This window comes from Mustela putorius, unplaced genomic scaffold (genome assembly GCF_011764305.1).
Source record: "Mustela putorius furo isolate JIRA1106 unplaced genomic scaffold, ASM1176430v1.1 tig00000224_pilon_pilon_pilon, whole genome shotgun sequence".
Lineage (NCBI taxonomy): Eukaryota > Metazoa > Chordata > Mammalia > Carnivora > Mustelidae > Mustela > Mustela putorius.
This window is the reverse complement of record NW_025421321.1, coordinates 11,990,037-12,016,896: the sequence shown is the minus strand read 5'-3', so window position 1 is coordinate 12,016,896 and position 26,860 is coordinate 11,990,037. Positions and strand designations below refer to the sequence as shown.

The 26,860-nt window shown below is 45.2% G+C and overlaps 1 protein-coding gene across 2 annotated transcripts; it reads right to left on the bottom strand.

Annotated features, from left to right (window-relative positions):
- Positions 1-4,479: 4,479 nt before the first annotated feature.
- Positions 4,480-14,546, bottom strand: MCFD2 (multiple coagulation factor deficiency 2, ER cargo receptor complex subunit). Of its 2 annotated transcripts, none has more exons than XM_004753009.3 (4): positions 14,418-14,546; positions 8,595-8,755; positions 7,632-7,791; positions 4,480-5,972 (listed from the first exon to the last, which is right to left on the bottom strand). In XM_004753009.3, the coding sequence occupies exons 2-4, from the start codon at positions 8,741-8,743 to the stop codon at positions 5,841-5,843; spliced, it is 441 nt and encodes a 146-aa protein (XP_004753066.1). In that variant the 5' UTR covers positions 8,744-8,755; positions 14,418-14,546; the 3' UTR covers positions 4,480-5,840. The 2 variants fall into 2 exon arrangements, with proteins under 2 accessions (XP_004753066.1, XP_044933668.1); XM_045077733.1 differs by lacking the exon at positions 14,418-14,546 and adding an exon at positions 10,549-10,602.
- Positions 14,547-26,860: the final 12,314 nt, after the last annotated feature.

The following is a 26,860-nucleotide window of genomic DNA, read 5'->3' as shown; positions in this document are numbered from 1 at the left end:
AAGTACAGAAAACTTGCTTTTCTATTATTCTACCCTCCTCCATTTGCAATCTAATTGTCTTAAATATCTTTTCCACATCACATACATTTTGAACATCAGACTGTGTTGTAATTTTTGCTTTAACTATTAAGCATAATTTACAAAATTTGAGAGAAGTTGATTGTAGGTATATGTATTTTTGTTTTCCATGATCTTCCTCCATCTCTGATGTTCTAAACTTCCTTCTTTTACTGTGTCTTTCTGTTTAAAAAACTTCCTTAGCCATTCTATTAGGGCAGGTCTGCTGGTGACAAATGTTCTTTGTTTTCCTTTGAGAATTATCTTGATTTCCCCTTCATTTTTTTTTTTAAGATTTTATTTTTATTTATTTGACAGAGAGGGATCACAAGTAGGCAGAGAGGCAGGGAGAGAGAGAGGGGAAAGCTGGCTCCCTGCTGAGCAGAGAGCCCGATGTGGGGCTCGATCCCAGGACCCTGAGATCGTGACCTGAGCCAAAGGCAGAGGCTTAACCCTCTGAGCCATCCAGGTGCCCTGCCTTCATTCTTTTTTTTTTTTTTTTTTTTAAGAGTTTACCCATTCATTTCACAGACAGAGAGCACAAGCAGGCCAAGAGGCAGGCAGAGAGAGAGCAAGGGAAACAGGCTCCCAGCTGAGCAGAAAGCCCGATGTGGCACTCCATCCCAGGACCCTGGGATCATGACCTGAGCCAAAGGCAGAGGCTTTAACCCACTGAGCCACCCAGGTGCCACCCCCACTTCATTCTTAAAGGACATTTTCACAAGATCTAGGATACTGGATGGAGAATTCTTTCCTTTGGTACTTGAAAATTACTGAGCCTCTTCTTTCTGGCACCCATGGGTTCTGATGGGAAATATGCCATCATTCAAGCTGTTTTCCTTTATAGGTAAGCTGTTGTTTCTCTCTCACTGCTTTTGAGATTTTTTTTTTTTTTTTTTTTTTGGTCTTTATTTTTCAGAAGTTTGACTATGATGAGTCTCAGTAGGTTTCCTTGGGCTTATTCTCCTTGGGGTTTGCTTAGCTCATGCATCTCTAGATTCTTGTCTTTTGTCAAATCTACAAAGTTTTCAGCCATTTTTTCTCTGAGTACTTCTTCAGCTCCAACCTTCTTCCTCTTCTTCTGGGGCTGATGACAAGGAAGAATGTAAAGTCTTTTGTTGCGGTCCCACAGGCCCCTGAAGTCCATGCATTTTTTTATTTTCTGGGGGGAGGCTCTTTTCTCTGGGTTGGGCAGATTGGGTAGCATAGATTGTTCTGTCTTCCAGTCCACTGCTCTTTCTTCTATGCCCTTCATTCTGCTGTTGAGGTTTCTATTGTGGTTATTAGATTTTTTAGTTCCCAAATTTCCATTTGGCTACCCTTGATATCTTCTGTTTCTTTGTTGAGACTTGGTTTTTTCATTGGTTTCACGTTCCTAATTGTTCGTTTAAGTATTTTTGTCATGACTGCTTTCAAACCCTCATCAGATAATTCTAACACCCGCTATGAGTGCTGGCATCTTCTCTCCTTCGGTTTGAGATCTTCCTGGCTCTTGGTATGATAGGCAATTTTCTATCTACACTTGGGCATTTTTGTATTATATAATGAGACTGGATCTTATTTAAACCTGTTTTAACTGGTTTTCCATGACACTGCTGTGGCAGGGGAAGGGCAGATGCTGCCTGCTTCCTGACAGGTGAAGGGAGAAGTCTACTCCCCACTCAGCCTCCATCAATACATGAGGCCAGCAGCTCCTCCTTACTGCTGGGCGGGGTCAGGAGTTTGGATTCCCTACAGGTTCTCTACTGACTCAGAGATAGAGGTGGTGTTGTTATCACTGGATGGTGAAACTCCTGACCCTCCACCAGGCCTCCTCAGACACAGAGCAGGAAGGGGGAAGGGAGTCTCACTCCAGCCAGTTGGGGGTGGGATTCCAGGGCCAGGTTCCATATGTGCGCTCCACTGACCCTGTGGGCAAGAGAGGGGCTGTGTTACTGTCCAGGGAGTGGGAGGAATGAAGGTCCCAGCTCCCTACCTGGCCTCCTCTGGCATCGCCTCAGATACAGGAAGGAGGACCACACTTTCTTACAGCCTAGAAGGATGGCAGCCCAGGCTCCCTGCTCAGCCTCTGCTGGCAGGGCCACCACTTGGCTGGAATAGAACAGTTTTTGCCTGAAAGTTTTGTCTTATGAGGTTGCTCTTTTCTTCATTCCCTGGCTAGAGAGCAGGTTTTTGTTGGGGCTTTTTTATGTATGCTCCTTTTGGAATTCCTGGGTTGCCAGCTTCCTTAGCTCCAAGTCTGGGATATATTTGGCAAAAAACAAAAAACAAACACAAGACAGCACTCACCGCCATGTATTTGTTCACATGCCAATGTCCCTAACCAGTCTGCCTTGTTCTATCCACCTTTCAGAGTCCTATGTTTGTTTTATATATAATTTCCCAGGGTTTTGTCATACTTCATTACAGAAATAGAGAGAAGTCTATCTATTCCATCTCCCCAAAAGGAGAAGTCCTGGGTTTCGTTTGTTTTTGACATCCAAAAGTTGAGACATAACATTCATAGTTTCTGCTACTAATTCCATAGTTGAAATGTTAGATCCTTGGTTGGGTCCTTGATAAATGGATTTCCTCTTGAGGTAGAAATGTGATTTAGCTCTTGTTTTTATTGGGGATGCTATGGAAGAATATTTGTGTCCTCTGATGATAACATCTTCAGGGGAATCTGGAATATGACAAAAAGTTTTCCTCTTTCTCCTCTCTAGAAGGAATTAAAATCCAGAATCTAGACTGGAGAGGTTACATGGCAAACATACAATAAACATTCAGTGAATGAATCAACAAATGAACAAATGCAGGACTAGCCAAAAATTAAAAGTACTAATGTCTCATACCTCTGTGTTTAGAGAAGCTTGTCAGGTTATGCTGTGGGTCTAGCTAAAGGAAATAGGTTCTTCACTTACAACAGAGATGAAATATTAATTAGTACAACTCTTCTGGAGAGCAATTTAGCAATACTTACTAGCTTCAGATCATTCAAAATGCAGTACTTTAATTTCCTTGAAAAATAAGAGTATGTTAAAGACATTATGCACACACAGATATCACATTTAATTTTACCACCACATAGTAGAACATCCTAACATGTTCTATAGTTCCTTGACAGACAAATGGATTGACATCCATGATCTATACATTCAGTGGAGTAACCTAAGCAGAGATCTTTCAGCCTCTGCCCCTGAGGAGTCCTCAATCCCTTGACAGCCCCTTCAGCCCCCACTGCAATGAGGAAGGGGCCCAGGCTCTCTAGCCAGAGTGAAGAATGGGTGACTCAGTGTTTAGTACTCTTCAGTGTCAGGCACTTACTAGACGCTTTCTACACTTTCTCTCACTTTGTTAATCCTCTTAACCTCTCTTATTGTGTGTGTGTGTGTGTGTGTGTGTGTGTGTGTATGAAACTAAATTTTAAGTTCATGGCTGGGGAGTAGCAGGTCTGGGAGTCTAACCGGGGTCTGCCTCAGTCCAAAATGTATGCTTATATAAGGCTGCCTCTCTTGGGTAGACTTACCTCCATTTTAGGGATAAGGAAACGAAAGTACAGAGCTGTTCCTGACACATTCTGAAAAATCCTTAAGGTGGGCTAAGAGAAGGCCAAGGTATTGTGTAGGAGAGAAGAGGTCAAGAGGGAGGGATTATGAGAAGAAGGTCTCTGCGTCTCTAGACACAGGCTCCTCCCACCAGGGACATTTGTTAAACAGGACCACAAAGGCCAGAATGAAATAACTACAGAGAAACTAGCTGTGGAGGAGGAAGGAGATCTCTGTCTTGTCTATTTAATGGGGGTGACTGCCTTCTGAGGATCTGCTTCTCTGCTCCCCAGCTGTCTCAGTCCCTTCCTAGCTGCCAACAGTATGAGGTTCTTCCAACTGTGAGCCCCTCATTAGATCCACCCAGAGGGGCAGCTCTGGATGAGGAAGGGCCAGTGCAAGATCCAAGGCTCTTGAGGGGCAAGAGAGAAAGAAGGCAATGGTTAACCACCTTCCTTCTTCCCTCCCACCCTCTTTCTTTCCTGCTTTCCTTTTCAAATGGCAGAACAAAGTGTTATTCCCAAAACGCCGGGGGGAGACTGTACTTTTTGCTTGGGCCTGGGAGACTTTCAAAAATGCTACGTAATTAAATTTTCTGGCAAAGAAAAAACCATTGCCAGACTCCAGGAGAAAACACAGTATTTTCCTAAGCTAGACAATGCTATCATAATCTGAACATGGCCAAGGAAAAAAGGTCCAAAAAGTGATTTCATTCAAAAGAAAAAATGCATCAAAGGAGAAAGTGACTGATTACTGGGAATCTACCCCAGCCAAAAGGAACAGGGCACAGCCAGGAGGGTCATAGGGCCTGTGATAGGATAGGCACATGTAAACATCTGTATTAAACAAAACCTTTATGTGGGTGAAGACCCCGTGTGGACAAAATCAACTGCTCTTTATTTTGTTTCATCAGTTTTATTGGTCATATATCCAGGATTCATTATATAAATCTTTCAAAATAACTAGATATTACAAGAATAGTTTACAATTCAGCTCTGATTGCACAAATACTTGGACACAGGAAACCATTTTTACAAATACATATGCTTTCTTATAAGAATACTTTAATAAAGAAAATAAGTCTCTATGTGTCTTACAGCAAATCCTATGCAGTTTTTTTTCCCCATTCAACCATCATTTTGGGTATTCCATCCCGGCACACTATCACATCCAATAAACCAAATTACAATTTGCTGCTGCTTCTCAATTTCAACCATTATTGAGATTCGCACTGTTAAGAGTGTTTAGGCTTCTTTATCTAATCTTTCCTGATCTGAAAGAATTCACATATTTAAGCTAGAAGAGGTAATTTAAACGCCATTCCTTCTAAATAGAGCTTGCAGCAATTGGTGCTTGGTGCTCTCACTCACTTAGGCAAGACCAGCTAGTAGCTTTATCCCCCGCTGCACCAAGGAGGAGGGATACAGTCCTTGTATTCCATATAGTTTCTAAACTTCAAAAACAAACCCTCAAAACAAGGGTTAAATACAAATATTAAGAAAGCTAAAACATTTGCTAATGATTAGAATAAAAAACACGTTTAACTTCAAGGTCTCTCCTAAGCTGAAGAAGACATAAAAGAAAGATGGTGGCAGTAGTTCTACAAAATATTGAAAATCATGTAGGTCAATGGTGTATTCCTTCCAAAGTGCCAGAAGATACAGAATTTAGATGCTAAGGCTTGCTGAACTCAGGATCTGGTATCCTTATACAGTGGCTTTAAAATAGCCTAATACTCCCTTGCCCAGGGAGTGGGGGGGGTGGATGGTGATGGACAGATGGATGTGGATGGGGGACGGGGACACTTTGCAGAATACTGACGTTTACCTGAAGAGACAGGTTCCACCAGGGGAAACATTTGGCATTTATGCTATTCCTTCACTGTTACTGAGAAGTGTATCCACTTGGCAAAGCTTGTCTTACTTTTCAGGTAGCCTGAATGAAAACCAAAAGACTAGCAGTATTCTACAGTTAAGTTCCTGAGTACTACGCTCCAATTATCCAATATTCTTAAGAGAATTCTTTAATCAAGCCCTTGTCCAGTAAGAGACTGAACAGTATGGGATGCTGCATATGTCCCATTTCTCTTACATTGCCCTTGATCCCTCTTTCTTACCCCAGTGTAATAAACTGCTACAGGTTTTTACCAAAATACTGTAGCAATAGTTGGAAATGAGTTATTTTGCATTACCAAAAGTGTTCGATCACATTGTAAAACGGATCACATTTGCATGTAACTAGATGGCCAAACAGTGCCTACTGCAGTGATTTTGCAAATTCAGCATAGTCAATATATCCATCATTGTTCTTGTCATCGTCTCTCAGAACACCATCTATTAAGTTAATCAGTTCAGCTTCACTCATTGGTGGGGCCTGTTCATTCCCTTCCTACAAAATACAAATTAGACAATGATGAGTTGCACATTTTACTGGAAGTATTTAGCTAATGTCTAAAATGTCTGTGCTCACGTATCCAAAAGCTCCTTCAGTGTAGCATGTGGCTGCTTCTGAGAATCTACAACCATGCATCAGATAGAGTCAATTTACAGCAATCCAATTTAGATTTCTATTTGCAGTTAAAAAGAAAGATGCTGGGGCGCCTGGGTGGCTCAGTGGGTTAAGCCTCTGCCTTTGGCTCAGGTCATGATCTCATGGTCCTGGGATCCAGCCCTGCATCAGGCTCTCTGCTTGGCAGGGAGCCTTCTTCCATCCCACCCCACCTCCCTGCCTCTCTGCCTACTAGTGATCTCTGTCAGTCAAATGAATAAATAAAATCTTAAAAAAAAAAAAAACAAAAAAACAGAAAGATGCAATCAAAGCAGGCCCTTGCTTATTTGTTGTAATAATTACTTTTCATGCTTTCCTAATTACAAAAGTAATCCACATTCGCTGTAGAAACCTAGGTCTGGCTTACACAGAATTATGAGGTTCCTAATTCCCATAAACCCACAAACTCACAACCCAGGCTCTCCCAAGCGTCAGGTCTGGGCACAGCATGCCCTTGGAAAGTGCAAGCAGTCTGTCCTGGACAGCATCTTGGGGTCAGAACAAGAAGAGGAAGGTGCTGCTGACCAGGAGAACCTGTTACAATCTTTGAGGTGAAGCGCCTGGCCCGGCTCCAGAAGCAGATACAGCAGAGCACACTGTGCTGAGTGCGAAGCTAACACTGTTCACGTCCCTGGCAGACTCTTCCTTTGCCACCTCTCCTGTGGGCATTCTTTGCTCTCCTACAGCCACCACCAGCCTGGCCTGCCAGGACTGCTGAATCTCAGGTTCTCTCCCTGACGCAAGTCTCTCCCCACATCCATCAGTCTGCCTCCCTCAGCCAACGATCTTCCCATGACACCGCCATTCTGCCACACAGAGCCATTTGTGCTCCCCACAGCAAACCCAAATCTACTCTCCTGGCAGCCAACAGGAGCACACTCACATCCCCAGCTCTGCCTCTCCTCCTCTCTATACACTGCAGTGCGGCAGAGCAGGACAGACACTAGACCTAGAGATGTAACGTCTTGATTTTAGTTCCTTCACCTCTAAACTGGGGAATAACAGTGCCCGCCCTGCCGACTCACAGGCTGTTGCAAAGATCAAACGAGTTCTCTAACGCACTTGAAAGTGCTCTGTAAATGGCTTTGTGTGGAGAACTGTGTAATATCACACAAACCCTCAATTACTGCTGAGTCCCTTGACCCCTTGGGCCCCTGGTTCACCACTTTCTCAAATAAAACAACTTTTCCCCTCCTCTGCATTTTAATGTGGTCTGCCTTTCAGGAGCTGGTTCTCAAACTCTGGGGTGCAGCAGAAATGCCTGTAGCCCTTGTCAGAGATACAAGGCCCTGGGGCTTCTGCCTCCGTAGGACACCCTTTGCGCAAAAGGGCTCCGAACAGGAAGAGGCAAAATGGAGTGGTGAGCAGAAAAAGGAGATGTAGCAATACTGTTGTACAAGGACAGCACAGGTCATCAAGACTGGGGACTGAACTGCCGGGGCAGGGAGGAGGGGAAAGAGGCTTTCCAAGATGCTGTCCACTGAGTCACGGCTGACCTACCTCCTTATGAACGTGAGTGATGGCTGTGGAGAGTTCTAGGCCATCAAGCAAATTATTGCCGTCATAATCATGCATTTTGAAATAATGGAGCTGCAGTTCTTGTGGGGACATCTCTGCTTCTGGTTTGTTGATGACACCTTCTAGATGCTCCATGATATGCCTAAAAACCAACAGTTAGATTCAGACCACTTGGAAACAACCCTGGGATCATGCCAAAACCTTAAGGACTGAAAAGTTCAAGATCCTAAAGCTCACCATTCCCAGAAAAACAAACAGAAAGAGTGGCAGAGCACACTCAAGGATGATAGACACAGGCAAGGCCATGAAAGGAGCAGGGAAAAAGTCAAACAGGTCCCCTGTTAAGCTAGCAAAATTACAGGTGTTTTTCCTTCTTTATTGTTTATAATGCTGCATTAACACTTTGGGGGCTAGCAATTAAAAAAATGGTTTTGAGCCAATTTAAGGATAACAAATAATGTATGAGGCTAACAGGCCCAGGACAAAAGTTGCAACAAATAATTCAATATTTAAATGTGCCAATGAAAAAAGAAAAACGTCTGGTCAGTCAAGAAACCTTAGTTCTGTCCTGGGTTCTGCCACTACTACTTGTGTGTACGTGTGTGAGAATGTGTGTGCACATGTGAGTGTGAATGTGCATGTGTGTGTTGGGCGGTTGTCTATATGTCTGTCTGTGGTGAGAGAGAGACAGAATAAATTCAGACAAGTCGTTTATCCCATCTGGGCCTCAAGATCCTCCACGTGTGAAACAATGGTGGAAAAAAACTGCCTGATTTACAGATGGCTATCATTCTATGGAGTTCTATGGAGTATCGGTCTTGAAAAATGTCAAGGAGTTGTACAAATAACAGAGGGAAGTGTGGATAGAGGGAGCCATCGCAGCTGGGTACAGGCTGCTGCTGCAGAGGGGAGGCCCTGGGACCCCAGCCCTGGCTGAATACGTACTCTTGGTCGTGCACTGTATGCTTATCCAGGCCCACGCTGCCAGGATGGGAGAAGCTGGCCCCAGGTTCCTCAGCCCTGGAACCTGGAGCACAAAAGGCCCAGAGCAGGCCGCACAGGAAGGGGGTTCTGAGCAGCCGCAGAGATCTCATGGTCGCCAGTACCTGGGAGGCGGGGAACACAGAAGGTCCATGTGAAAACACCAGAGCTAAGGTTCTTTCAAAAACGTGACACAGTGTGCTTCTGGGGAAGGAACTCAGTGAATGGAACAAGACAAAAGAGAACACATCCAACTGGGCCCAAGGCCAGCTATGCCACTAGACTGTGGGATGACCTTGGGCACTCCAAGTCCCCAGCATTCAAGTAGGGGGTGGGAGGGCCCCATGACATTTCCTAAAGTTCCTTCAGAATGCCAAGCAACTCATGAGAGCTTAAAGGGATCTGAAGATTATTCCTGCCTGTAAGAAGCTTATAATTTGGTAAAATGTTTCCAATGGAGAACACTAAAAAAGGCACAAAGTGAGGTGTCCTAAAGAAAAAAAAAACTGAAAGTTTAGAGGAAGAAATTTCCTCTGGGTAAGAAATTTCCTCTGGGTAAGGGAAAGATCAGGGAAGGCTGATGGACCTGGGGATACTTTCGGGCCCGGACAGATGAGTACACATTGGACGTGCAGGGACTGAAGGCCTAAGGCAATGGTTTGAGCGAGAAGCAGGTCAGAAAAGTGGGAAAGAAACTCCAAGTGGTTCAGTTGGGGGAAGCCTAGAGGGTATGAAGCAGGCAGAGCAGTGGACAAAGGACACAAAGATTGACCAGGCCATAATGGATATGGCTTCACATGCTAGGCCAAGGAGGCTGGAGGATGAATGCGGAGCCACAGAGGATTTGTGAGTGGGAGAGCAGACAGAGCTAGGTTTCAGAATGGCTCACCCAGTGGCACAGTGCGGGGAAGGTAATTAGTGGAGCAAGACCGGGGTAGGAATGTGGGAGTTAAGGTAAGCAATGAGGCAGGTCATACGATGAGGTAGGTCACATGAAGGCCTGCACTTAGGGACATAGAGCAAAGGCTATTAAACCCTGCCTCATTCATCTCCCACGACTGCAACAGATGCAGTCCAACCATTGTGGAAGAACTCTGGAAAGAAGAATTACATAGACATTAGGAGGCCATCAAGTACCCATGGAGTTTGGAGAGACCTGGAACTATGGTCAGTAAGACATAGTCAGCGCCCCTGCAAGCTCCTGAGGGCAGGAGTGCTTTATTCCCAGGATTCCCCACCAAGGCTCAAGCAGGCCTCAACTAACTCTGTGTTAAACTGAAATTCCCAGTCCTTCAGGAGACTTACAGACTGACTTCAAAAAGGAAGGTGAAGGACAACCAAGAGACCTCCCACCAACACAAAGACTACACATTCACCTCCCAAAAGGTAGTGCAGATACTGCTAGTAACAAGGCCAGTGATTTCTAATGGGCCAACTATAGCCACCACCCCAAACTGACAGCAGTAGAGGGAAAGCTTAAGGTAGGAATCATTCCCTTGCACCCACCTCACACAGAGCTGACTCCAAAGCTGCTGATACCTCTGCTCCCTGCACCTGCCGCTGAGAAGTAGCTGTATTGCACCCATCCCAAAAGGTGCAATTCTCTGGGAGAATGTCATCCCTACAACGTTCGGGAAGTTTCCCAAACCCATTTTGCCTATCAGCAGTATCCCCTCCCATAGTCCCCCTCCCTAATGGAACAACCATCACTGGGATATAACTTCCAGAAGGCCAAAAAGCAGCATCTAATCTTACTACCATATAGAGACGTCATAATGCAATGTCAAACTTAACAATAAGAAAAGATTTTTAATATACTTTAAATAAAAAAGAGCAGACTGCTGAAGTCGGAAAAGAATAATTTTGTAAGCAGAAAAGTATATGCATATTTCATACATAAAACAATGACTAGAAGCACCTGAGTGGCTCAGTGGGTTAAAGCCTCTGCCTTCGGCTCAGGTCATGATCCTGGGGTCCTGGGATCGAGCCCCGCATCAGGCTCTCTGCTCAGCAGGGAGCCTGCTTCCTCCACTCTCTCTCTCTGCCTGCCTCTCTGCCTACTTATGATCTTGGTCTGTCAAATAAATAAATAAAATCTTTTTTAAAAAAATGACTAAAAACTGTTGAATATTATTTTCTGAATTACAAGATGTGATTCTAATTTTTCTACTTACTTTTCTATGAATTCTGAAGTTTCTACTAAAAACATGTTTTCTTTACAAATATGTATTTAATGTTATTTACCCCCCATACTTTTGTTCCAATGTGTATGGATGGAATAAAAAAGGGAGCTTTCATTTAATTTTCATCTCTAGAAAATAATTCAGTAACAGAAACTACATTTCCAGTTTTATCAAATAAAACTGTCCAGACCCTGACAAGGCCACTGCCACTGTACCTAGTACCTGAAAACAAGGTCTCAAGTTACTCCTCGCAGTGACTGCCTAGGCCAGCACAGAACAGCTTGGTCTAACCACGTGTCTGGAAGTTCTGGGACAGGAGAGACCAAAGAGAGAAGCCAGTTCCTCCCAAACCCCATAGACTCATGCACAGTAGGCATCTCTTTCTCCAGCAAGCCTTCTTCAATTCTGAGTCTGGCTTAGGCATTTTTCCCATATGCTTCCCAGTGCCTCCCTTCAGAAGGGTCCTGTCTGACAACTGTTGTGAATGAGACCCTGAAAACTGCCTGATTACTTGTAAGTGCTCCTTGTTGGACTGAGCTCTATGAGGGCAAGGACTGAATCCACATTCCCAGCATCAGGCACAGTGCTTGGCAAAAAGGCTGGTAGTTCTCAGCCTGTGTGCCATGGTCCTTAAGGGCTGGAAGGATTCCCACCTTCATAGATATGCTGCCAAGTTTTGATATCAATGTAACCGAGCATAAAGAGCATAAAACCTTTTTTATGGGAGATCTCTGTCAGACAGTTGGGTGATCAATGAACTCATAGCACCTAAAACCATATATAGATTAAAACCTATAATTCCTATAACCATATGGTTGGAGGCTTCATGTATCAAATTGTGTGTGTGTGTGTGTGTGTGTGTGTGTGTAGGAAGGACAGGTTCTACTTAAATAACACCGAAAAGCAACCAAGTGATAAGTAATATAATAACTATGGGTCCACATTATCCCTTCTTCAAGGGAAGCAGAAGAAAGGCCAAGAACCACTGGTTTTGAACATGACCATTTTGGTTCACTGTAGCAGATTTCTAACAGAACACAAGAAAAACCCAGTCTACACCCAATCTACAAGCACGGAGGAGGAAACTCTCCCTCCAAGTGCTACAACAAAAACAGGGAATCTGTCACCTAACAAATTAAACTGTCACATTCCAAAAGAAACAGAAGCAATTCCCTTTTGTCTGAAGAACATGTTGCATCACCCATACTCCAATGACTTAGTTCAAGACCATGAGCAAACAGCCTGGTAGATAAGCCCCAGCAGTTCCCAGGCTCACTGCCTTCTCTGAGAAATTATAAAGACCACAAATTATTTTATATGTATATATACACATGTATATATGTATATATATAATATAAATATAATTGAGACATTATAAAGGCCAAATTATTTTTTAAAAAGGATTTGGGGGGGCCGGGTAATCCACAGGAGAGACTTCTGAAAGCCACTTCAGAGCCCAAACCATATTTGAGACATCCCTCACAAGGAAGAGCCTCAGTCCTGGGAGGAGAGTGCCAGGCCATGCTCAGTGGTGGGTCTTTTGCAGTGCCTGGAGTGTAACAGGGCTCCCCTTGCTGATCCAGCAGCCTGTTCCAGGCTCGGAGCCTTTGCTCCCACTGTTCATTAATCTATCCTCCCTCTCCCTTCCAGGCCCCGTTCACAAGTCGTCTGGGGATTCTTCCAGCCACACCAGTCATTCTCTCCTCCCACCTTAGTCAGCAGCCTCTCAGACACACAGTCACAAACTGTTCTCTTTCCCTCCCTCTATGAGGGCCAGGAGCCTATCTTATCTGTCTCTCCCTTACTCTAACACAACGAGCTAAACTGCCCCCAGAACAGTACACCTTCAGATCTGATTCAGGGCACTGGCTTCTGGCACCCAGATGTGTTGTTCCCTATCACAGATCTGGCCCAAGTTGGAAAAATAACTTCCTTTTGGAGCCCTCCCACTAGGGCTGGCCTGGCCAGCATGGCCCACCATCTCGTTCCATTGTGTCATTTGCCCTATCAGCATGTAAGTGTTTGAGCCGGCCTTCCTCCCATCAAGACTGCGGCAGCTATTAGCAGATTTTCTCTCACGCCAGTGGCCCTCAATTAATTCAAACTCAAAGCAACCACACTCACCAATATCCAGACATCCTGTACCCAAAATCAGTGTCAAAGAAAAACTCTGAACAATACTTCCCATTTACCACCGCTTTGGTCCTGGACTGAAGGCAACAATAGAACATTCCTAGGCCAAAGAAATTGCTACATGGCTTGGAGGGCAGAGGGGAGTTGAAAACTGGTTCTGAAAAGCAGGGCATTCAATAACTTGATCTACATATGTTTATCTGGGGAGCCCATGAAGCGGCCAAGCTTCATTTATGCATTCAACCAACACACTCTTTACTAACAGCCTGGTGCCACACAAGGTACGGAGGGCAGAACATTGACCCAGATGGACCCTGTCACAAGGATTACAGCCTGGTGGAAAAGAGAGCAGTAAACAGACACCTGCGGAGTACCACAAGAAACCCCAGCCTACACCTGGAGTAACAAATGAAGGACAAGAAGGATGTTTTCTACTAAAATGTAGTACTTCAGGCAGAACGAACACAATGTAACCAACATCTGAGCCTCTAAGAAACTTGGTCCAATTCAGGAACTAAACAAGGCTCTATAAGGTTGAAGACACAGTAGAGGCAGATGGAAGGATATGATTAGCTTGTCTGAATAATTCTGCAGGCTGGCCGGGAACTGAAATCTGGTACTCTAGGATACGCAGGAACTATACCTGGTCCATTTGATAAGGAGGTTTGTGTGGCCAGAGGAACGAATCCAATGGAGCAGAGTGGGGAAGAGAACTAGAGTAAGGCAAAAAGAGGAAAGAGTTCATGAACAGCCTATATAAGCTCTGTTTTAGCGCCTGGAAGAACAATGAGAATCCTCTGAAGGACGGAAAGGGAATGGGGGAAGGCGTCTGGTGCCACGACCAGTTCTGTGTTTTAAGATCTCGCTCTGGCTTTCCAGTACATTACAAATACAGGGGTTCAAGAGGCGCTGGGAACAAGTCAGGAGGGCGCTGAGGTAGTCCAGGGGCAATGGGGGCCTGAGCTAGCTGCAGCAGGGAGGCTGTGGACCAGGGGCGAAGTGGAAATACCTGAGAGTTGTTCGATGGATTCGACTGAGGGGGCAAAGGGGTGTCGCGCGGGAGGGGAGAATGACGCCCAGGATTCTGGCTTGGGCGCCGGCTGCAAGGGGATACAAGAGGAGGTCCGCTTCCCCTGCCTTCCACTCGCCCCGTCCGGGACCCATTTGTCTCCATCCCCCAGATGGGATACCGGCTGGCGACAGAGATTAACGCCCCAGGCCTCCGTGCAGGTCGTCCGAGAAGGCAGGGACTTCTTGGCCCCAGCCGGACCCATCTGACTTCGAAGCCGCCGGCGGCCTCTGTTCCAGCAGAGTCTCTTCTCCCAGCCCGCTGAGCTTCCTGAGGCAGCGACCCCCACCCAGGCCGCTGCCGTCCCCCGACAGGAGCCCCGGGGCCCCGAGCCGGGAAGAGGGGCGCCGGGATCCCGCCCCACTGCGGACCCCCTGAGTGCTGCCCCACAGACCTCATTACCTAGGTTGGGGTCACGGGCCTCAGAGGCCGAAGCCCGGGTCCCAGGTGTTACAGGGTTCACTCACCCTCACTGCCCAGTTTCCAGTTCTCCTTAGACGCGAAGACTTCCAGCATGAACCTCGCCAGCCCCCGTCCCCGGAACGCTTTACTTGGCCCCGCCCCCGGCCTGACTCTCTGGGCGCACGCGCGCCCCCTTCTGCCCGCCCATTGGCGCCAGAGAGCCCCGCCTCTTCCCGGCGCCCGGCGGTGTGGACCGCTGTGATGATTCCACGTGTAAAGGGCTCAAGGCCATCAAGGGCCAGGCAGAAGCTGTTCCTTTGCTTGCCTTCTCTAGGGCGACAGTCGGCTTGGGTCCGGATTGGGCTACCTGCACCGATAGGGTGTCAGCGGTTGCTGGGAATGTAGGAATGTAGTCCGGCGTGGGACGGATAATGGTTAATGCGGGTGGGTCAGACGCTACAGCTGGCTTCCAGTCTGCCTCCACCTTTACAGGTTCCTTGGTACCTCCCACGGCAGGCAGGTTGGGAAGAGAGACATAGGAATTCTAATTCTTCTTCTGATGAAACGCCTAGAAGAGGTTGGAGCCAGCCACGGATCCTGCGATTCCAAGACTGGCCTGCTTCCAGCCTGCTTGTTGTTTTCCACAAGCTGTATATCTGCAGTACCTTTCACTGGTATTATAGGAGTCCCGCCAAGATTTTATGGGCAGCCCAGTTCAAATACCACCTAACTTGTGCAGTTTGTGGAATCACCTGCTATCTTAGTAGAAGACAAAGCACTTCAAGAAAAAAACAGGGCGCCTGGGTGGCTCAGTGGGTTAAGCCTCTGACTTCGGTTGGGGTCATGATCTCAGGGTCCTCGGATCGACCCCGACATCGGGTTTTCTGCCCAGCAGGGAGCCTGCTTCCCTTCCTCTCTCTGCCTATCTCTATGCTTACTTGTGATCTCTGTCAAATAAATGAATAAAATGTTAAAAGAAGAAAACCTTAAAAAACAAAAAAAAAGAAAGAAAGAAACAGATGCAAGCCCCACGCGCCGTAATGCTGCTTTTACAACTTTCTTCTATACCAGACTCTTGTTCCATGAAGATCTACTGACCAGATGGGTAAATGAATGTGGGACTGTCATTTTTAAAATCCCCTATCCCACTTGTGTTCATAAAGATACATACTCATCTTTCATGTGATGCTGGATCCAGAAAGGGAGAGACTGGGAGAGAAAGAAAGAGGTTAAGTAGATGATCCCGGAACACTCCTTGCATTCTGCTTTAGGACATCAGTGCCTTGAAAGTTGGCCAAGGTAACTGCCATTGACAATGACTCCTCATTCCTTCTCCCATCTTCATCTGAGACTGAAATCTGTCAGCCCTCTCCCAGAGAAAAAGCCCAGGATCTCAAAGTCCCTGAAGAAACCCTGTTAATTCAAGGCCCCGTTCTTTCCTTACTCTGAACTTGTTTGACCTAGTTCATTCTTCAGCCCTGCACCTGCCATCCATCCGTTCTTCCATTTGCTCATTTATTCATTGATTGAGTAACATTTCTTGAGTACTTCTTATGTACTGGACACTGTGCTAAAAGCAAACAGATAGACAAATAAGACATGGTCTTGAGCTCTGATTCTGTTTGCCCAATGCTTCCACTTTTTCTGTGGATCTTAACCTCTATCGTGTCTCTTGAATTACAAACTGCTCCCTCTCTAATAGACAATTCCCATCATCATCATACAAGCTAGCTCTCATTTCCTCTGCACCATGCTACTGAAACAACTAACTCCATGCAAATTCAGTGGTCCCTTCTCTGTTCTCTGTTTTGACTTGCCCTCTCAGTACTATTCGACACAGTCATCCACTCCCACTTTGAGACACTTCTTCTCTTGTTTTCTGACATCAGGCACTCTTAGCCCTCCTACCTCATGGCTATTCTTTCTCGGGCTCTTTTCACTAGCTTATCTTCTGCTCAATCTATTGATACCAGAGGGCCCAGGGATGGTTCTATCCTGAGTCCCCTTTTCTATCTACCCACTCTCCTTATATGATTTCATCTAGTCCTATGGATTTAGGTACCATTTATAAGCAGGTGACTTCAAATTTTTCTTTACTGATGATCTCTCCCTATAATTCCTAATTCTTCAAAAAAACTTGCACACTTGACATCTTTACATGAATGTCTAACTGGCATCTCAAAACTTAACTTGGCCTCCTGCCAAATTAATTTTCATCTCCAAACATGTACCTTTCTGTTTTGTCCACATTAGTAAATATCACTGCCATCCATTTAGTTGTTTAAGCCAAAATTCTAGGAGCTACTCTTGTTTTCCCCAGCTCTACTGACTGGTCAAGTCCCACAACCTGGAACCTCACTGGTTTGAGATAATTTTCTTTGTACACCCAAGCTGAAGCCAGCACGAGTGGAAACAGGGAAGAGGCTGCTTTATCAGAAGATAAGCTTGAGGGTCACCTGGGTGGCTCAGTGGGTTGGTTAAAGCCTCTGCTTTCGGCTCAGGTCCTGATCCCAGAGTCCTAGGATCGGGCCCTGCGTCATCGGGCTCTCTGCTCAGCAGGGAGCCTGCTTCCTCCTCTCTCTGCCTGCCTCTCTGCCTACTTGTGATCTCTGTCAAATAAATAAATAAAATCTTTAAAAAAAAAGATTTTATTTATTTATAAATAAATATAAGGTAGCAAAAACAGACTTGAAGTGGCGTCTCTCTCTGCTGCTGTTTTTAATTCTCAACTGTAAGCACACGAAAAAGCAGCCCCTCGAAGACTTAAATAGTCTAATGCCTGGTTTGCTGGTTTTGCAAAAAAAAAAAAAAAACAAAACAAAACACTCGAGGTATACACAAAAAACTGATAAAAGAGACCAGAAGTGACAATAAGACCTTGATTTGATTTGTTTTGATTTTCTTTTTTAATCAAGAGAAGTGTTACCTGTTTGGGGAAAAAAATTTTAAATCTTTAATTAGAAAGCTACTTAAAAATTATGCAAGTTATTTAATTGTGATTACTTATGCATGGAATTGACCAGAAGCCTAACAAATGATTGTGGGAATCATTTGTGCCCCTAAAATCTCAAGCGTGGTCAACATTCCTCTGTTACTATTTAACCCTTAGGGCAATCCCTAGATTCCTGAATTCCTTCCAACAGGGAGTAGGACTCAAACACTGTGCATTTTGCACAACCCAAGGACAGAAGTGAGGGGCCACCAGATTCCCCAACGAAAAATTTGATGTACTGCCACAGAAGAAATCCCTTGCTCTAGCTGTCTAGCATGGATGGAGGTGGGTTACTGAAAGGGCTATTTTCTGCTTTTCATTCTTTCCACCCCCCCCCCCCCAAGAAGGGAACTTTGTTTGTTCACATTGTGCATTGGGAGCATTTTGATACATTTTATTTTGTACTGTTATAGAGGAAGGAGACACTCCCGTTTTCCTTTACTCAGAAACAGGATACCTCTGACACCAGGTATGTAGATTTTCTCCCCACACCAAGCAATTCTCTGCAACACCAGCTGAGTGTACCATAATGCCATTCAATTCTGACACTAACTGGACTTGGTGCAGACCCCACAGTTTAAGGGCTCAGTCCCATAAGATTGCTCCCCACTTCCGATGACAGTCATAAGTAGTAGGTCCCCAGGTTACCTACAAGGTCTGTCCGACTTGGCTACAAACTGGAGGTTCCCACAAACCCCTCCTCGGACTTGATCATTTGCTAGAGTAGTTTCCAGAACTCAGGGAAATGTTTACTTGCGTTTGCCAGTTTATTTTATCATAAAAGATACAGATGAATAGTCAGATTTGGTAATACAGAGGGTGAGGTCTGGAAGGGTCTCAAGTACAGGAGCTCCTCTCCCTGTTGAGTGGGTGTTTCTGGCTCCTTTGACTCAATATCATTTTGAGATTCATCTATAGTGTGTGTAGTTTTAGATCATTCTCTTTTCTGTACGCTTATTCTATTCTACTGTTTATGCACATCTGGGTTTGAGGCTATTACAAATACCACTGATTTGAATGTTGTAGAACGTTTCTTTTATCGCACGTCTGTTCACTTCTCTGTCAGGTGTCTACCTTGGAATAGAAATTGCTGGCAGTTGGGAACACAGATGTTCGGCGTTATCAGATACCGCCAAACGTTTTCCCAAGTGGCTGTGACGATTTATACACCAGCAAGAGCATGGGATAGTTCTGTTGTTCCCTATTCTCCCGACACTTGGTACTGTCTTTTGCACTTTAGTGGAGAACTTAACCATTAGCTTGAGTCATCAGGCCACGAGCAACCACATTTGGACCTGAAAGAGGGGCCTGCACCCCAGAGAACCTGGACTCCATGCTGTCTGTGGGAGCTGGGTCAAACTTCAGGATTATCTCCTTTATGGAGGAATGAGTATGTCCCATGTAAAATGTGCATATGGGAAAGAGGCGTGTGAGTGGGTTATAGGAAACCAAAGAGAGCTGCATCATGCTGACTCTGGTGACTTATACTGGGTGGTACCCCGTCTCAATTGTCCACCCTCTTCCTCCTGTCAGTCTCTACAATAAAGGTTAAAAAGTGTTCAATACTCACTTTTCCGTCTTTTTGGCAGCTAGACAGCCACGTGACACAGTTCTGGCAGTGAGACTCAGGGAAACTTGGGAAATCTTCTGCAGTTCTGATAAAAGAGCTAAGTGACTGGTGCAGGCCTTTCCCCGTCTTCCAGCCCCGAGTGGGGATGTACCCCCTCAGCAGTCATCCTCATCTGTTGGAGGATGTCAGGGAGAATTTCAGAAAGGCTACCTCTGGGGCTGCTGAATCAGCACCAGCGGCTGCTGCCACCAGATATCCTATTAAGCGGGGAGAACTCCTATTTGCTTAAGCTACTGTAAGACTGTCACTTGCATTCCAAAGGGATACAGAGGCCAAGCAAGATGTGGCCTCAACGGAATTGATCAAGGTGGAGGTCGCTGGGGGCTCAGGGAACAGCTAATGTGGAGGGCTGCTCAGCAGCAGCTGCCTGCCACTTCCCCCGGCTTGTGCACTCTCACTCTCTCTCTCTGACAAATTAGGAAAAGTTTAAAAAAAAAAATCTTATATTTGAAAAAATAATCAATCGATCGATCCCCTCTCTCAGTCACCAGCTCTTCCTCCTGTGGCTAGCTGCTATTAGTGACCATATCAGGGCAGAGTCGGGGGAGGACTGGAGAGTGGTGGGGGTAAGGAAGTTCCTACCCGACTGGTACAGAAAGCTGGCTCTTCCTCCCCGTATCCATTTGATGCTGATTCAGTCAGGGTGCTTCTGTGTGGCTTCCCAGCTGGGTCCCTCACGACAGTCTCCTTGACACCTCTCTTTCAAAAAGCTCCTGGTCCTCTCTCAGTATCTGCTTTCCTTAGCATCCCAGCAAACACCCTTTTGTGCAGGATCCCTTTAAAGATGATCCCTAACTGGTTCAAGGGCTCCTGCCTTGAGAGCATGAGAGCGCAGGGCAGTGTCCCTACATTCCCCACGTGTTTTCTAGGAGATGACAAGCCCCTCGGAGCCCAATATGGGATCTGAACAATAAGAAACAGTACTGAGGGTGACCTCTAGGGTCTAAGAGCATCCTTAAGGAGTCCCCAGTCCCCAACATAGTTCAGCAAAAGGAGGCAAGGATTCCCAAGCACTCCCAGGGGTCAGGTGTAACAGCAAAGTAAACCAGGTGAGAGCTTGGGACAGGGATAAGGACAATGCAAAGTACATCCCACTTGACAATAAGAGGCCATGGCAAGGCTCCTGACATTAGTGGTACATGCAGAAAGCACAGGGGTGACTGTCCTGGGCATACTTGTCTTCAGAGCCATACCTCTGTCTTTTTGTGTTTTGCATCACAAGGGGGCTAGCCCAGCAAACAGCATTTCCTAGCCTCTCAGGTCAGTTGCCTTCTGCTGGCTCCGCTAATAGAGGACACCAGGAAGGGAACTGAGGATGGAAGGGAGAAAGAAGCTCCTTTCACTGGCAATAAGCCCCAGTGACCTCACCTTCATTGATTTCCCCATCCTAATTCCCAAGGTCCCGTATGTTCTTAGTCAATGCCTCAGGTTCCTCATGAAGGGCGCGATGGGTTTATAAATTCATCTTAGGTTGTGATATTGGTTCCCACAGTATCAGACATGGCATCTGGATTTTAGCTGCTTCTCAGAGAAAAGAGACTTTTTAAAAGACAGTCCTAGAGGCTCTGACTGTGGTTTGAGCTAAGAATTTAAAATTCTGGGTTTGTGACTTTTTTCAATTTAACTTTTTTTTTTTTTTTTAAAGCAGGCCCCATGCCTAACATGGGGCTTGAACTCATGATCCTGAGAACAAGAGTCACATGTTCTACCGACTGAGCCAGTCAGGTGCCCCCAATTTTTTTAAAGCTCTCTTATACTTAAAGTCACAAGAACCAGCCAGCCTATCTTACACTCTTTGTGTTCCTCATTCCATCACCATGACCCATCACTGTTCCCAAGAAGCACGAGTACCTCCGAGAGCACACGCAGACGTTCCAAGGGGTGCCCAGGCACAAGTAGTTCTAGAGATTACTTTCTAGGCCCTCTGTTTTCATACACGCATTCTTTGCTAAAATTAACCTACCTGACAAGGACCTAACTTAGAATCTGAAGCCACCTCGCTTTTCCAGCATCCCCTTTGGTGACCACGATCCCTTCCCCACTTTGAACAATGAAATGCGCCCTGCATTGTACCCAGATGCACTATCCCAGGCTACACAAAGCTCAGGATAACCACAAAAGGGGCCGTTCAAACTACTGATGCGACTAAAATCTGCTTTAATTAATGCACTGGGGTAGGGCTTCATCTTTCTCCTTTTATTCCTTTTTCTGATAAGAGTGAAACACCGTGGAGTTCTGGCTTCTGTTGGATGTTCTGAATTCAGGCATACCATACATGGGGGTGGTGGAGATGATGGCCATCCGGATTTAATGACTTCGCTTCTTCCATCCCTGACTATTATCAAAAAACTCACAGCTGCTGGTGAAAAGTCCAATGACTGTTGATTTCTTAAACATCTTAGTAGATATACCTTCCCCCATGGGTATATATAATGATATAGCATTACAATGGTAATGTCAAACACATTACCATTTCTTTTTTTTTAAATATATTTTATTTATTTATTTGACAGACAGAGATCACAAGTAAGCAGAGAGGCAGGCAGAGAGAGAGAGGGGAAAGCAGGCTCCCGCTGAGCAGAGAGCCCGATGCAGGGCTCCATTCCAGGACCATGGATCATGACCCAAGCCGAAGGCAGAGGCTTCAACCCACTGAGCCACCCAGGCGCCCCTCTTCCTGCATTTTGTAATTTTAGATGATGAGCTCATCTTTAGTGGTTTTGTATATGGGAATCCTGCATGGCTTGGATGGAGGGGGTGTTTCTTCAGAGAGATTTTATGTTTGCTTCTGTCTGTTGAGTATCCATTTTTAAAGTTAATTTTTCAATCCGCAGGCCCCCAGTTTCTATAGGCAGTGTAAAACTGAATTCTAGACCTAAATAAGAGCATCCTGGTACTATAAGTTCTCAGGAGAACATTTTTTCCCCCAAGCAAGAGGCTGGGATAAGAGATAAAACTTCACTGTTTCTCTGTGCGTTTCTGCACATTTCATTTTTGGTTCTTATTTTCACCGAAGGTATAACCCTTTGAGAGTCCTGGTTTTATGCAGAAGTGTCAAGTCTCTTTACTTTTGTTAATCCAAGGTCTCCTCTTCTGTTGCTATAGGTCCGTTCAAAATTGCCTTGGTTCTGAAGACTCATAAAGTCCTGGGGTTGGAGGTGCTCCAAATCAACTCATCCAACATTCCCTCTACCCCTCTCCTCAACTGAGCTCCCTCTTAATTTTTGACCACTGAGAATGTTCCCTACCTTCTGTGAGCTTAGCTCTCCAATCAACTAAAAGTTGAATTAAAAAAAAAAAGTTTTATTTATTTTACCATGATTTCAAGATGTTTTCAAAGAAAGAGACCATGAATGGAATATATTCATATATAAATGTAGTATGAATGGTAGGAAAAGGCAATTCACAAACCTTTTCCTGACTTCTCTCCCATCTTTTCCCCCCAACCCCCACCATTCTGTTTTGTTCTTCTCTAAGCAACATTAACAGTTGTTTTCCCTTCTCTACGCAACACCTAACCACAGTTTTTATTAGTTTTAAGATTTTACTTATTTGACGGAGACACAGCGAGAGAGGGAACACAAGCAGGGAGAGTGGGAGAGGGAGAAGCAGGCTTCCCGCCCAGCAGGCTTCCAGCCCAACGCAGGCAGCCCAACGATCCCAGGACCCCAGGATCATGACCCGAGCCAAAGGCAGATGCTTAACAACGGAGCCACCCAGGCATCCCTAACCACAGTTTAAAAAAAAAAAATATTTTTTTATTTGACAGAGAGAGATCACAAGTAGGCAGAGAGGCGGGCAGAGAGAGAGGGGGAAGTAGGATCCCCACTGAGCAGAGATGTGGGGCTCCATCCCAGGACCCTAAGATCATGACCCAAGCCAAAGGCAGAGGCTTAACCCACTGAGCCACCCAGGTGCCACTCTAACCACAGTTTTAATAACAGTAACTGAAGGGACAGATGAGTGAATCAGTTTAACAATTCATTCACTTATCCATCAGTGACACCTACTGGTGTCTGTATCTCGAATGCTGATTTTTACAAATATACTGAAGATTACAATAACAAACAGAAAAGAAGGGAAGAGGCATGAGGGACATTGTAAAATGTATTGAGTACAGTACCTCTTCAAGAAAAAAAAAAAGCGTTGCAGGAATTGAATATTAAAAGTGAAAAGAGCAGAACTGTAAGACACAGATCATGTTAAAACTGAGTTCAGAGACAATGAACATGAACCCGACTGGTAGGGGAAGGCTCCAGAGCGGAGGTGGGAGCTGGATTGAGCAACTGCCCTTGACTCATGAAACTGGGATCCACACAGGCCATTAGCTAAACACATTCAATCAACTATAGACTGTAGTCTGGCTGCTCACATTACACAAGTCTCCTCATATAGAGGACATTTTCTATGGTCATCATTTCTGCCCTCCTAATAAGATTTAATTTATAAAACTTTAATTGGCATTTTATATTAGGAGTAAATAAAATTGGAATTTGTTAAAAAAAAACAAAACTTTAGTTGGCATTTTACTTTACAGATTCATAGTCACTGTACAAGCAGAGGCAGCTAATCTTTCTAGAGTTTTTCCAGCCAGTGTTTACTCCAAAAATTAGCTCAAATCCTTTGCTTAGTCATCAAGTGGTTCGTTAATTTTTGTGAGTGATTAGGAGAAGGGTTCTCAGGGTCCATGGTTCTCAAGGACCATGCCTGACATGGAGAAAATTAAATGAAAAGGGACTTCTTTTGATAGAGCATTCTTTTTCAAAAAAGGGTAAAGTTTTAATGATAGAAACGGATCCTCCTGGAAGGATATTTCATTTTAGTAAGTGCCATATATTCGCAGAATTTTCCAGAGTATTGAAATGAACCTCTCCATACTGATTGATGGCTCATCCTCTACTGCATGAAGGTAGAACAGAGGAAGTGGAGGATAAAGTGGGTCATTTAGAAATATTATTATATGTAATAATAATATATTATTAATAATAATATATTACCAGTATTGCCAAGATCAGGCCTAAAGCAAACAGCCCTCTTCCTTCCAAGTTCAATGAGAGGATTTAGTGTAAAACACTTTGTCTTCTTTTTCATGCAAGCTCCTATAAATTTGCTCTGTATGTGCTCAAAACATTTCTGAAAAAGCTCACACACCCTTTATCCTTTATAATGAAAACATTTCCCCTGATGTTCTGAGTGGCTTGCCTAGCCCAATCTGGAGTCTATCAGGAGCATCTTCTATCTGCTGTTACAAATGGCAGTGGGCATGCACAACATGTGTGTGACTGCTGGGGCCATGCACAAGGTAAATGGAGGTGTGGGGCAGAGCTGAAGGTGCTGCAGGCTTGCAGGGGGCAGGCAACAGGGGGCAGGCAGCAGGGGGCAGGCAGCAGGGGGCTGGAGGGCTGCAGGCTCTCAGAGCCAGGCATGGGGGCTGCAGCCTTAGTTGTGGGAGGCCGCAGTGCAGGCCTGGGAGAGAGCCCTGTGTGGAGGGGAATAGATCCTTGACTCTGCACATCGTTCTCTCTCTGTGGACTTAGCCTGGCTTGGGCTTGCCCCAGGCTCAGCTCATTATCTTGTTATCTTTACAACTTTATTCCCACTGCTTACAAATACATTCTTTCCACATTTCTTTGTTGCAATCCCCAGAAATGGGGATGGGCTCTCATTGAGCCCATCTTTTAGTGCCAAGCTATCTGTAACAGCTAATTAATTGGACCATGGGTAGCCTGGCTACCCTTGGGACAAAAGCTTTGGTCTGTGGTCACTAGTGTTTACTGAGACAGGGCATGCAATGAGGCTTTGGGGGTATGAGGGAGTGATCAAGATTCTGTGAACATGGGGAAGGTGACAGATCAGGCCTAAAGCAGCACGGATGGTGGCCTCCAGGAGTTCTCTGGGAAGCATCTCCTTCCACCTTTACTTTCCTAGGGCCAACTATGCCCTGTGGCCCGGGGAAGGGATAGGCCTCTTTCAGTCCACTCTGGAGCCCATTTGTTTTAGCCTGAGTTCTTTAAAACCTGAGCCTGGGCAAAACTCACTAAGATTTTATCTGGATATCAAAATGGACACTTGGGCAAAGGGAGCCCTGGCGATGAGTAAATGTTCTATCCTAACGCAAAATTTGCTCAACCTTATTAAAAAAACAAGGAAAGGCTTAATTATTATTTCTGGCCTGTGAGACTGGCAAAAATTTAAATATCCAGTGTTATGAAAATACATATAGGAAAAATGTCTTCTGATGTGCAGTGGAAATGCAGATCAAAAGCCTTGAAAAAGTACACACCCTCCAACCTATCAATTTCATTTGTAATGTACATAGTACTCTTCATGTGAAATAAATATAGCCCTTGAATTTTCTTTGACTGATCTTCTTTCCTCTAAAGCACCCGTCCTTATGGGAGGAGAGAGGAAACTAAATTTAGTCCACCCGACTAAAACCCAGTTAATTCAATATCTAAACTGACCCTTTAGATACTCAGTCTACAAAGGTAATTGCCCAGGCTCTCATCAATTCTTCTACTTCAACATAAGTTTAGGTACATAAGGGATGGGAGGGCTAACATATCCTATGGCAGTAGGGAAAAGGCTCTCTGGAGTTCACCTATAGTACAATACCATTTCCACTATTAAAACAAAAGTGAAAGGGGCATCTGGGTAGCTCAGTTGGTTAAGTTTCTGCCTTCATCTCAGGTCATGATCCCAGGATCCTGGGATCAAGCCCTGCTTTAGGCTCCCTGCCCAGTGAGGAGTCTGCTTCTCTCTACCACCCCCCCCCCCGACCCTCTCCCGACTTGTGCCCTCTCTCTCTCAAATAAATAAATAAAATCTTAAAAAAAAAATAAAAGCGCACATGTGTCAAAGTGTGTCAAAGAAAAAAAGTCTGGAAAGATATAAAGCAAAGTCTTACCTTTGAGTTATCTCTGGGAGGTAAAATTGCACTGGGCTACAACTGTCTTTTACATTTGTATTTTGGTTTAATTTTATAAGTAGTGTGCCTTAATTTCATAATCAGAAAAAAAAAACAATAATGATGTTTCATTCTGATTAAAAACCAGTCCAACAGGATGTTAAGTAGGGTTTTGATTGAAATGCCAAGATATGTTATTGAGCATCAAAGCAAAGTGTGAGCAGACCACAAAGATCTCAAAGGCTATCTTCAAAATCTGGTTAGCTGTGTCTTGGTCCTCGACCCAGGGCATTCCTCACCCAGAGAGGGGAAATACAAGAGTCAGAAGAGGGGAGATTCAGGGAGGATTTTGTGAGGAGGACTTCCCTAGGAAAATGTGCACGGTCATCTGTGCCCCCTCACCCTTCAGTCTAGTGAGAGAGCCTTCAAGGGGAGGGACCACTCAGGCAGCTTGAGGTGTGGTCACTGCAGGAGGACATAGACAATGGCCTGGTGCTGGCTGGTTCTGAAGACCAAGTAGCCTTGGCTGAGAGAAAATGGCCTGGATGAAAACTGCTCAACTCTCTACGTGCAGATCAAATGAGACAGAAGTCCTGGGGACCAGGTAAGGAGGAGGCAGGGGTGGAGCCCAAACAAGAGTGGCCAGTGAGGACAAGGGGTCCCAGCAGTGAAAGGCTGGGTGACAGGTGCTACAGTTGAGGCTATAAGGAGCGAGGCAGAGGTCAGGGGGGTCCCTGCTGAAGATGAAGGAACTGGGTCAGAGAAGCCCAGCAGAGGAGTCTCCCAGAACCTCAGGGAAATCCCCCAAGATCAACTTTCAATGTCTGCTGAGGACCTCTGGTCTATGGGTCCCCAGGTATAGGCCCCACAAAGCCATTTCACCAGGACTATCCCCCTTCCCTCTCCTCCTTTCC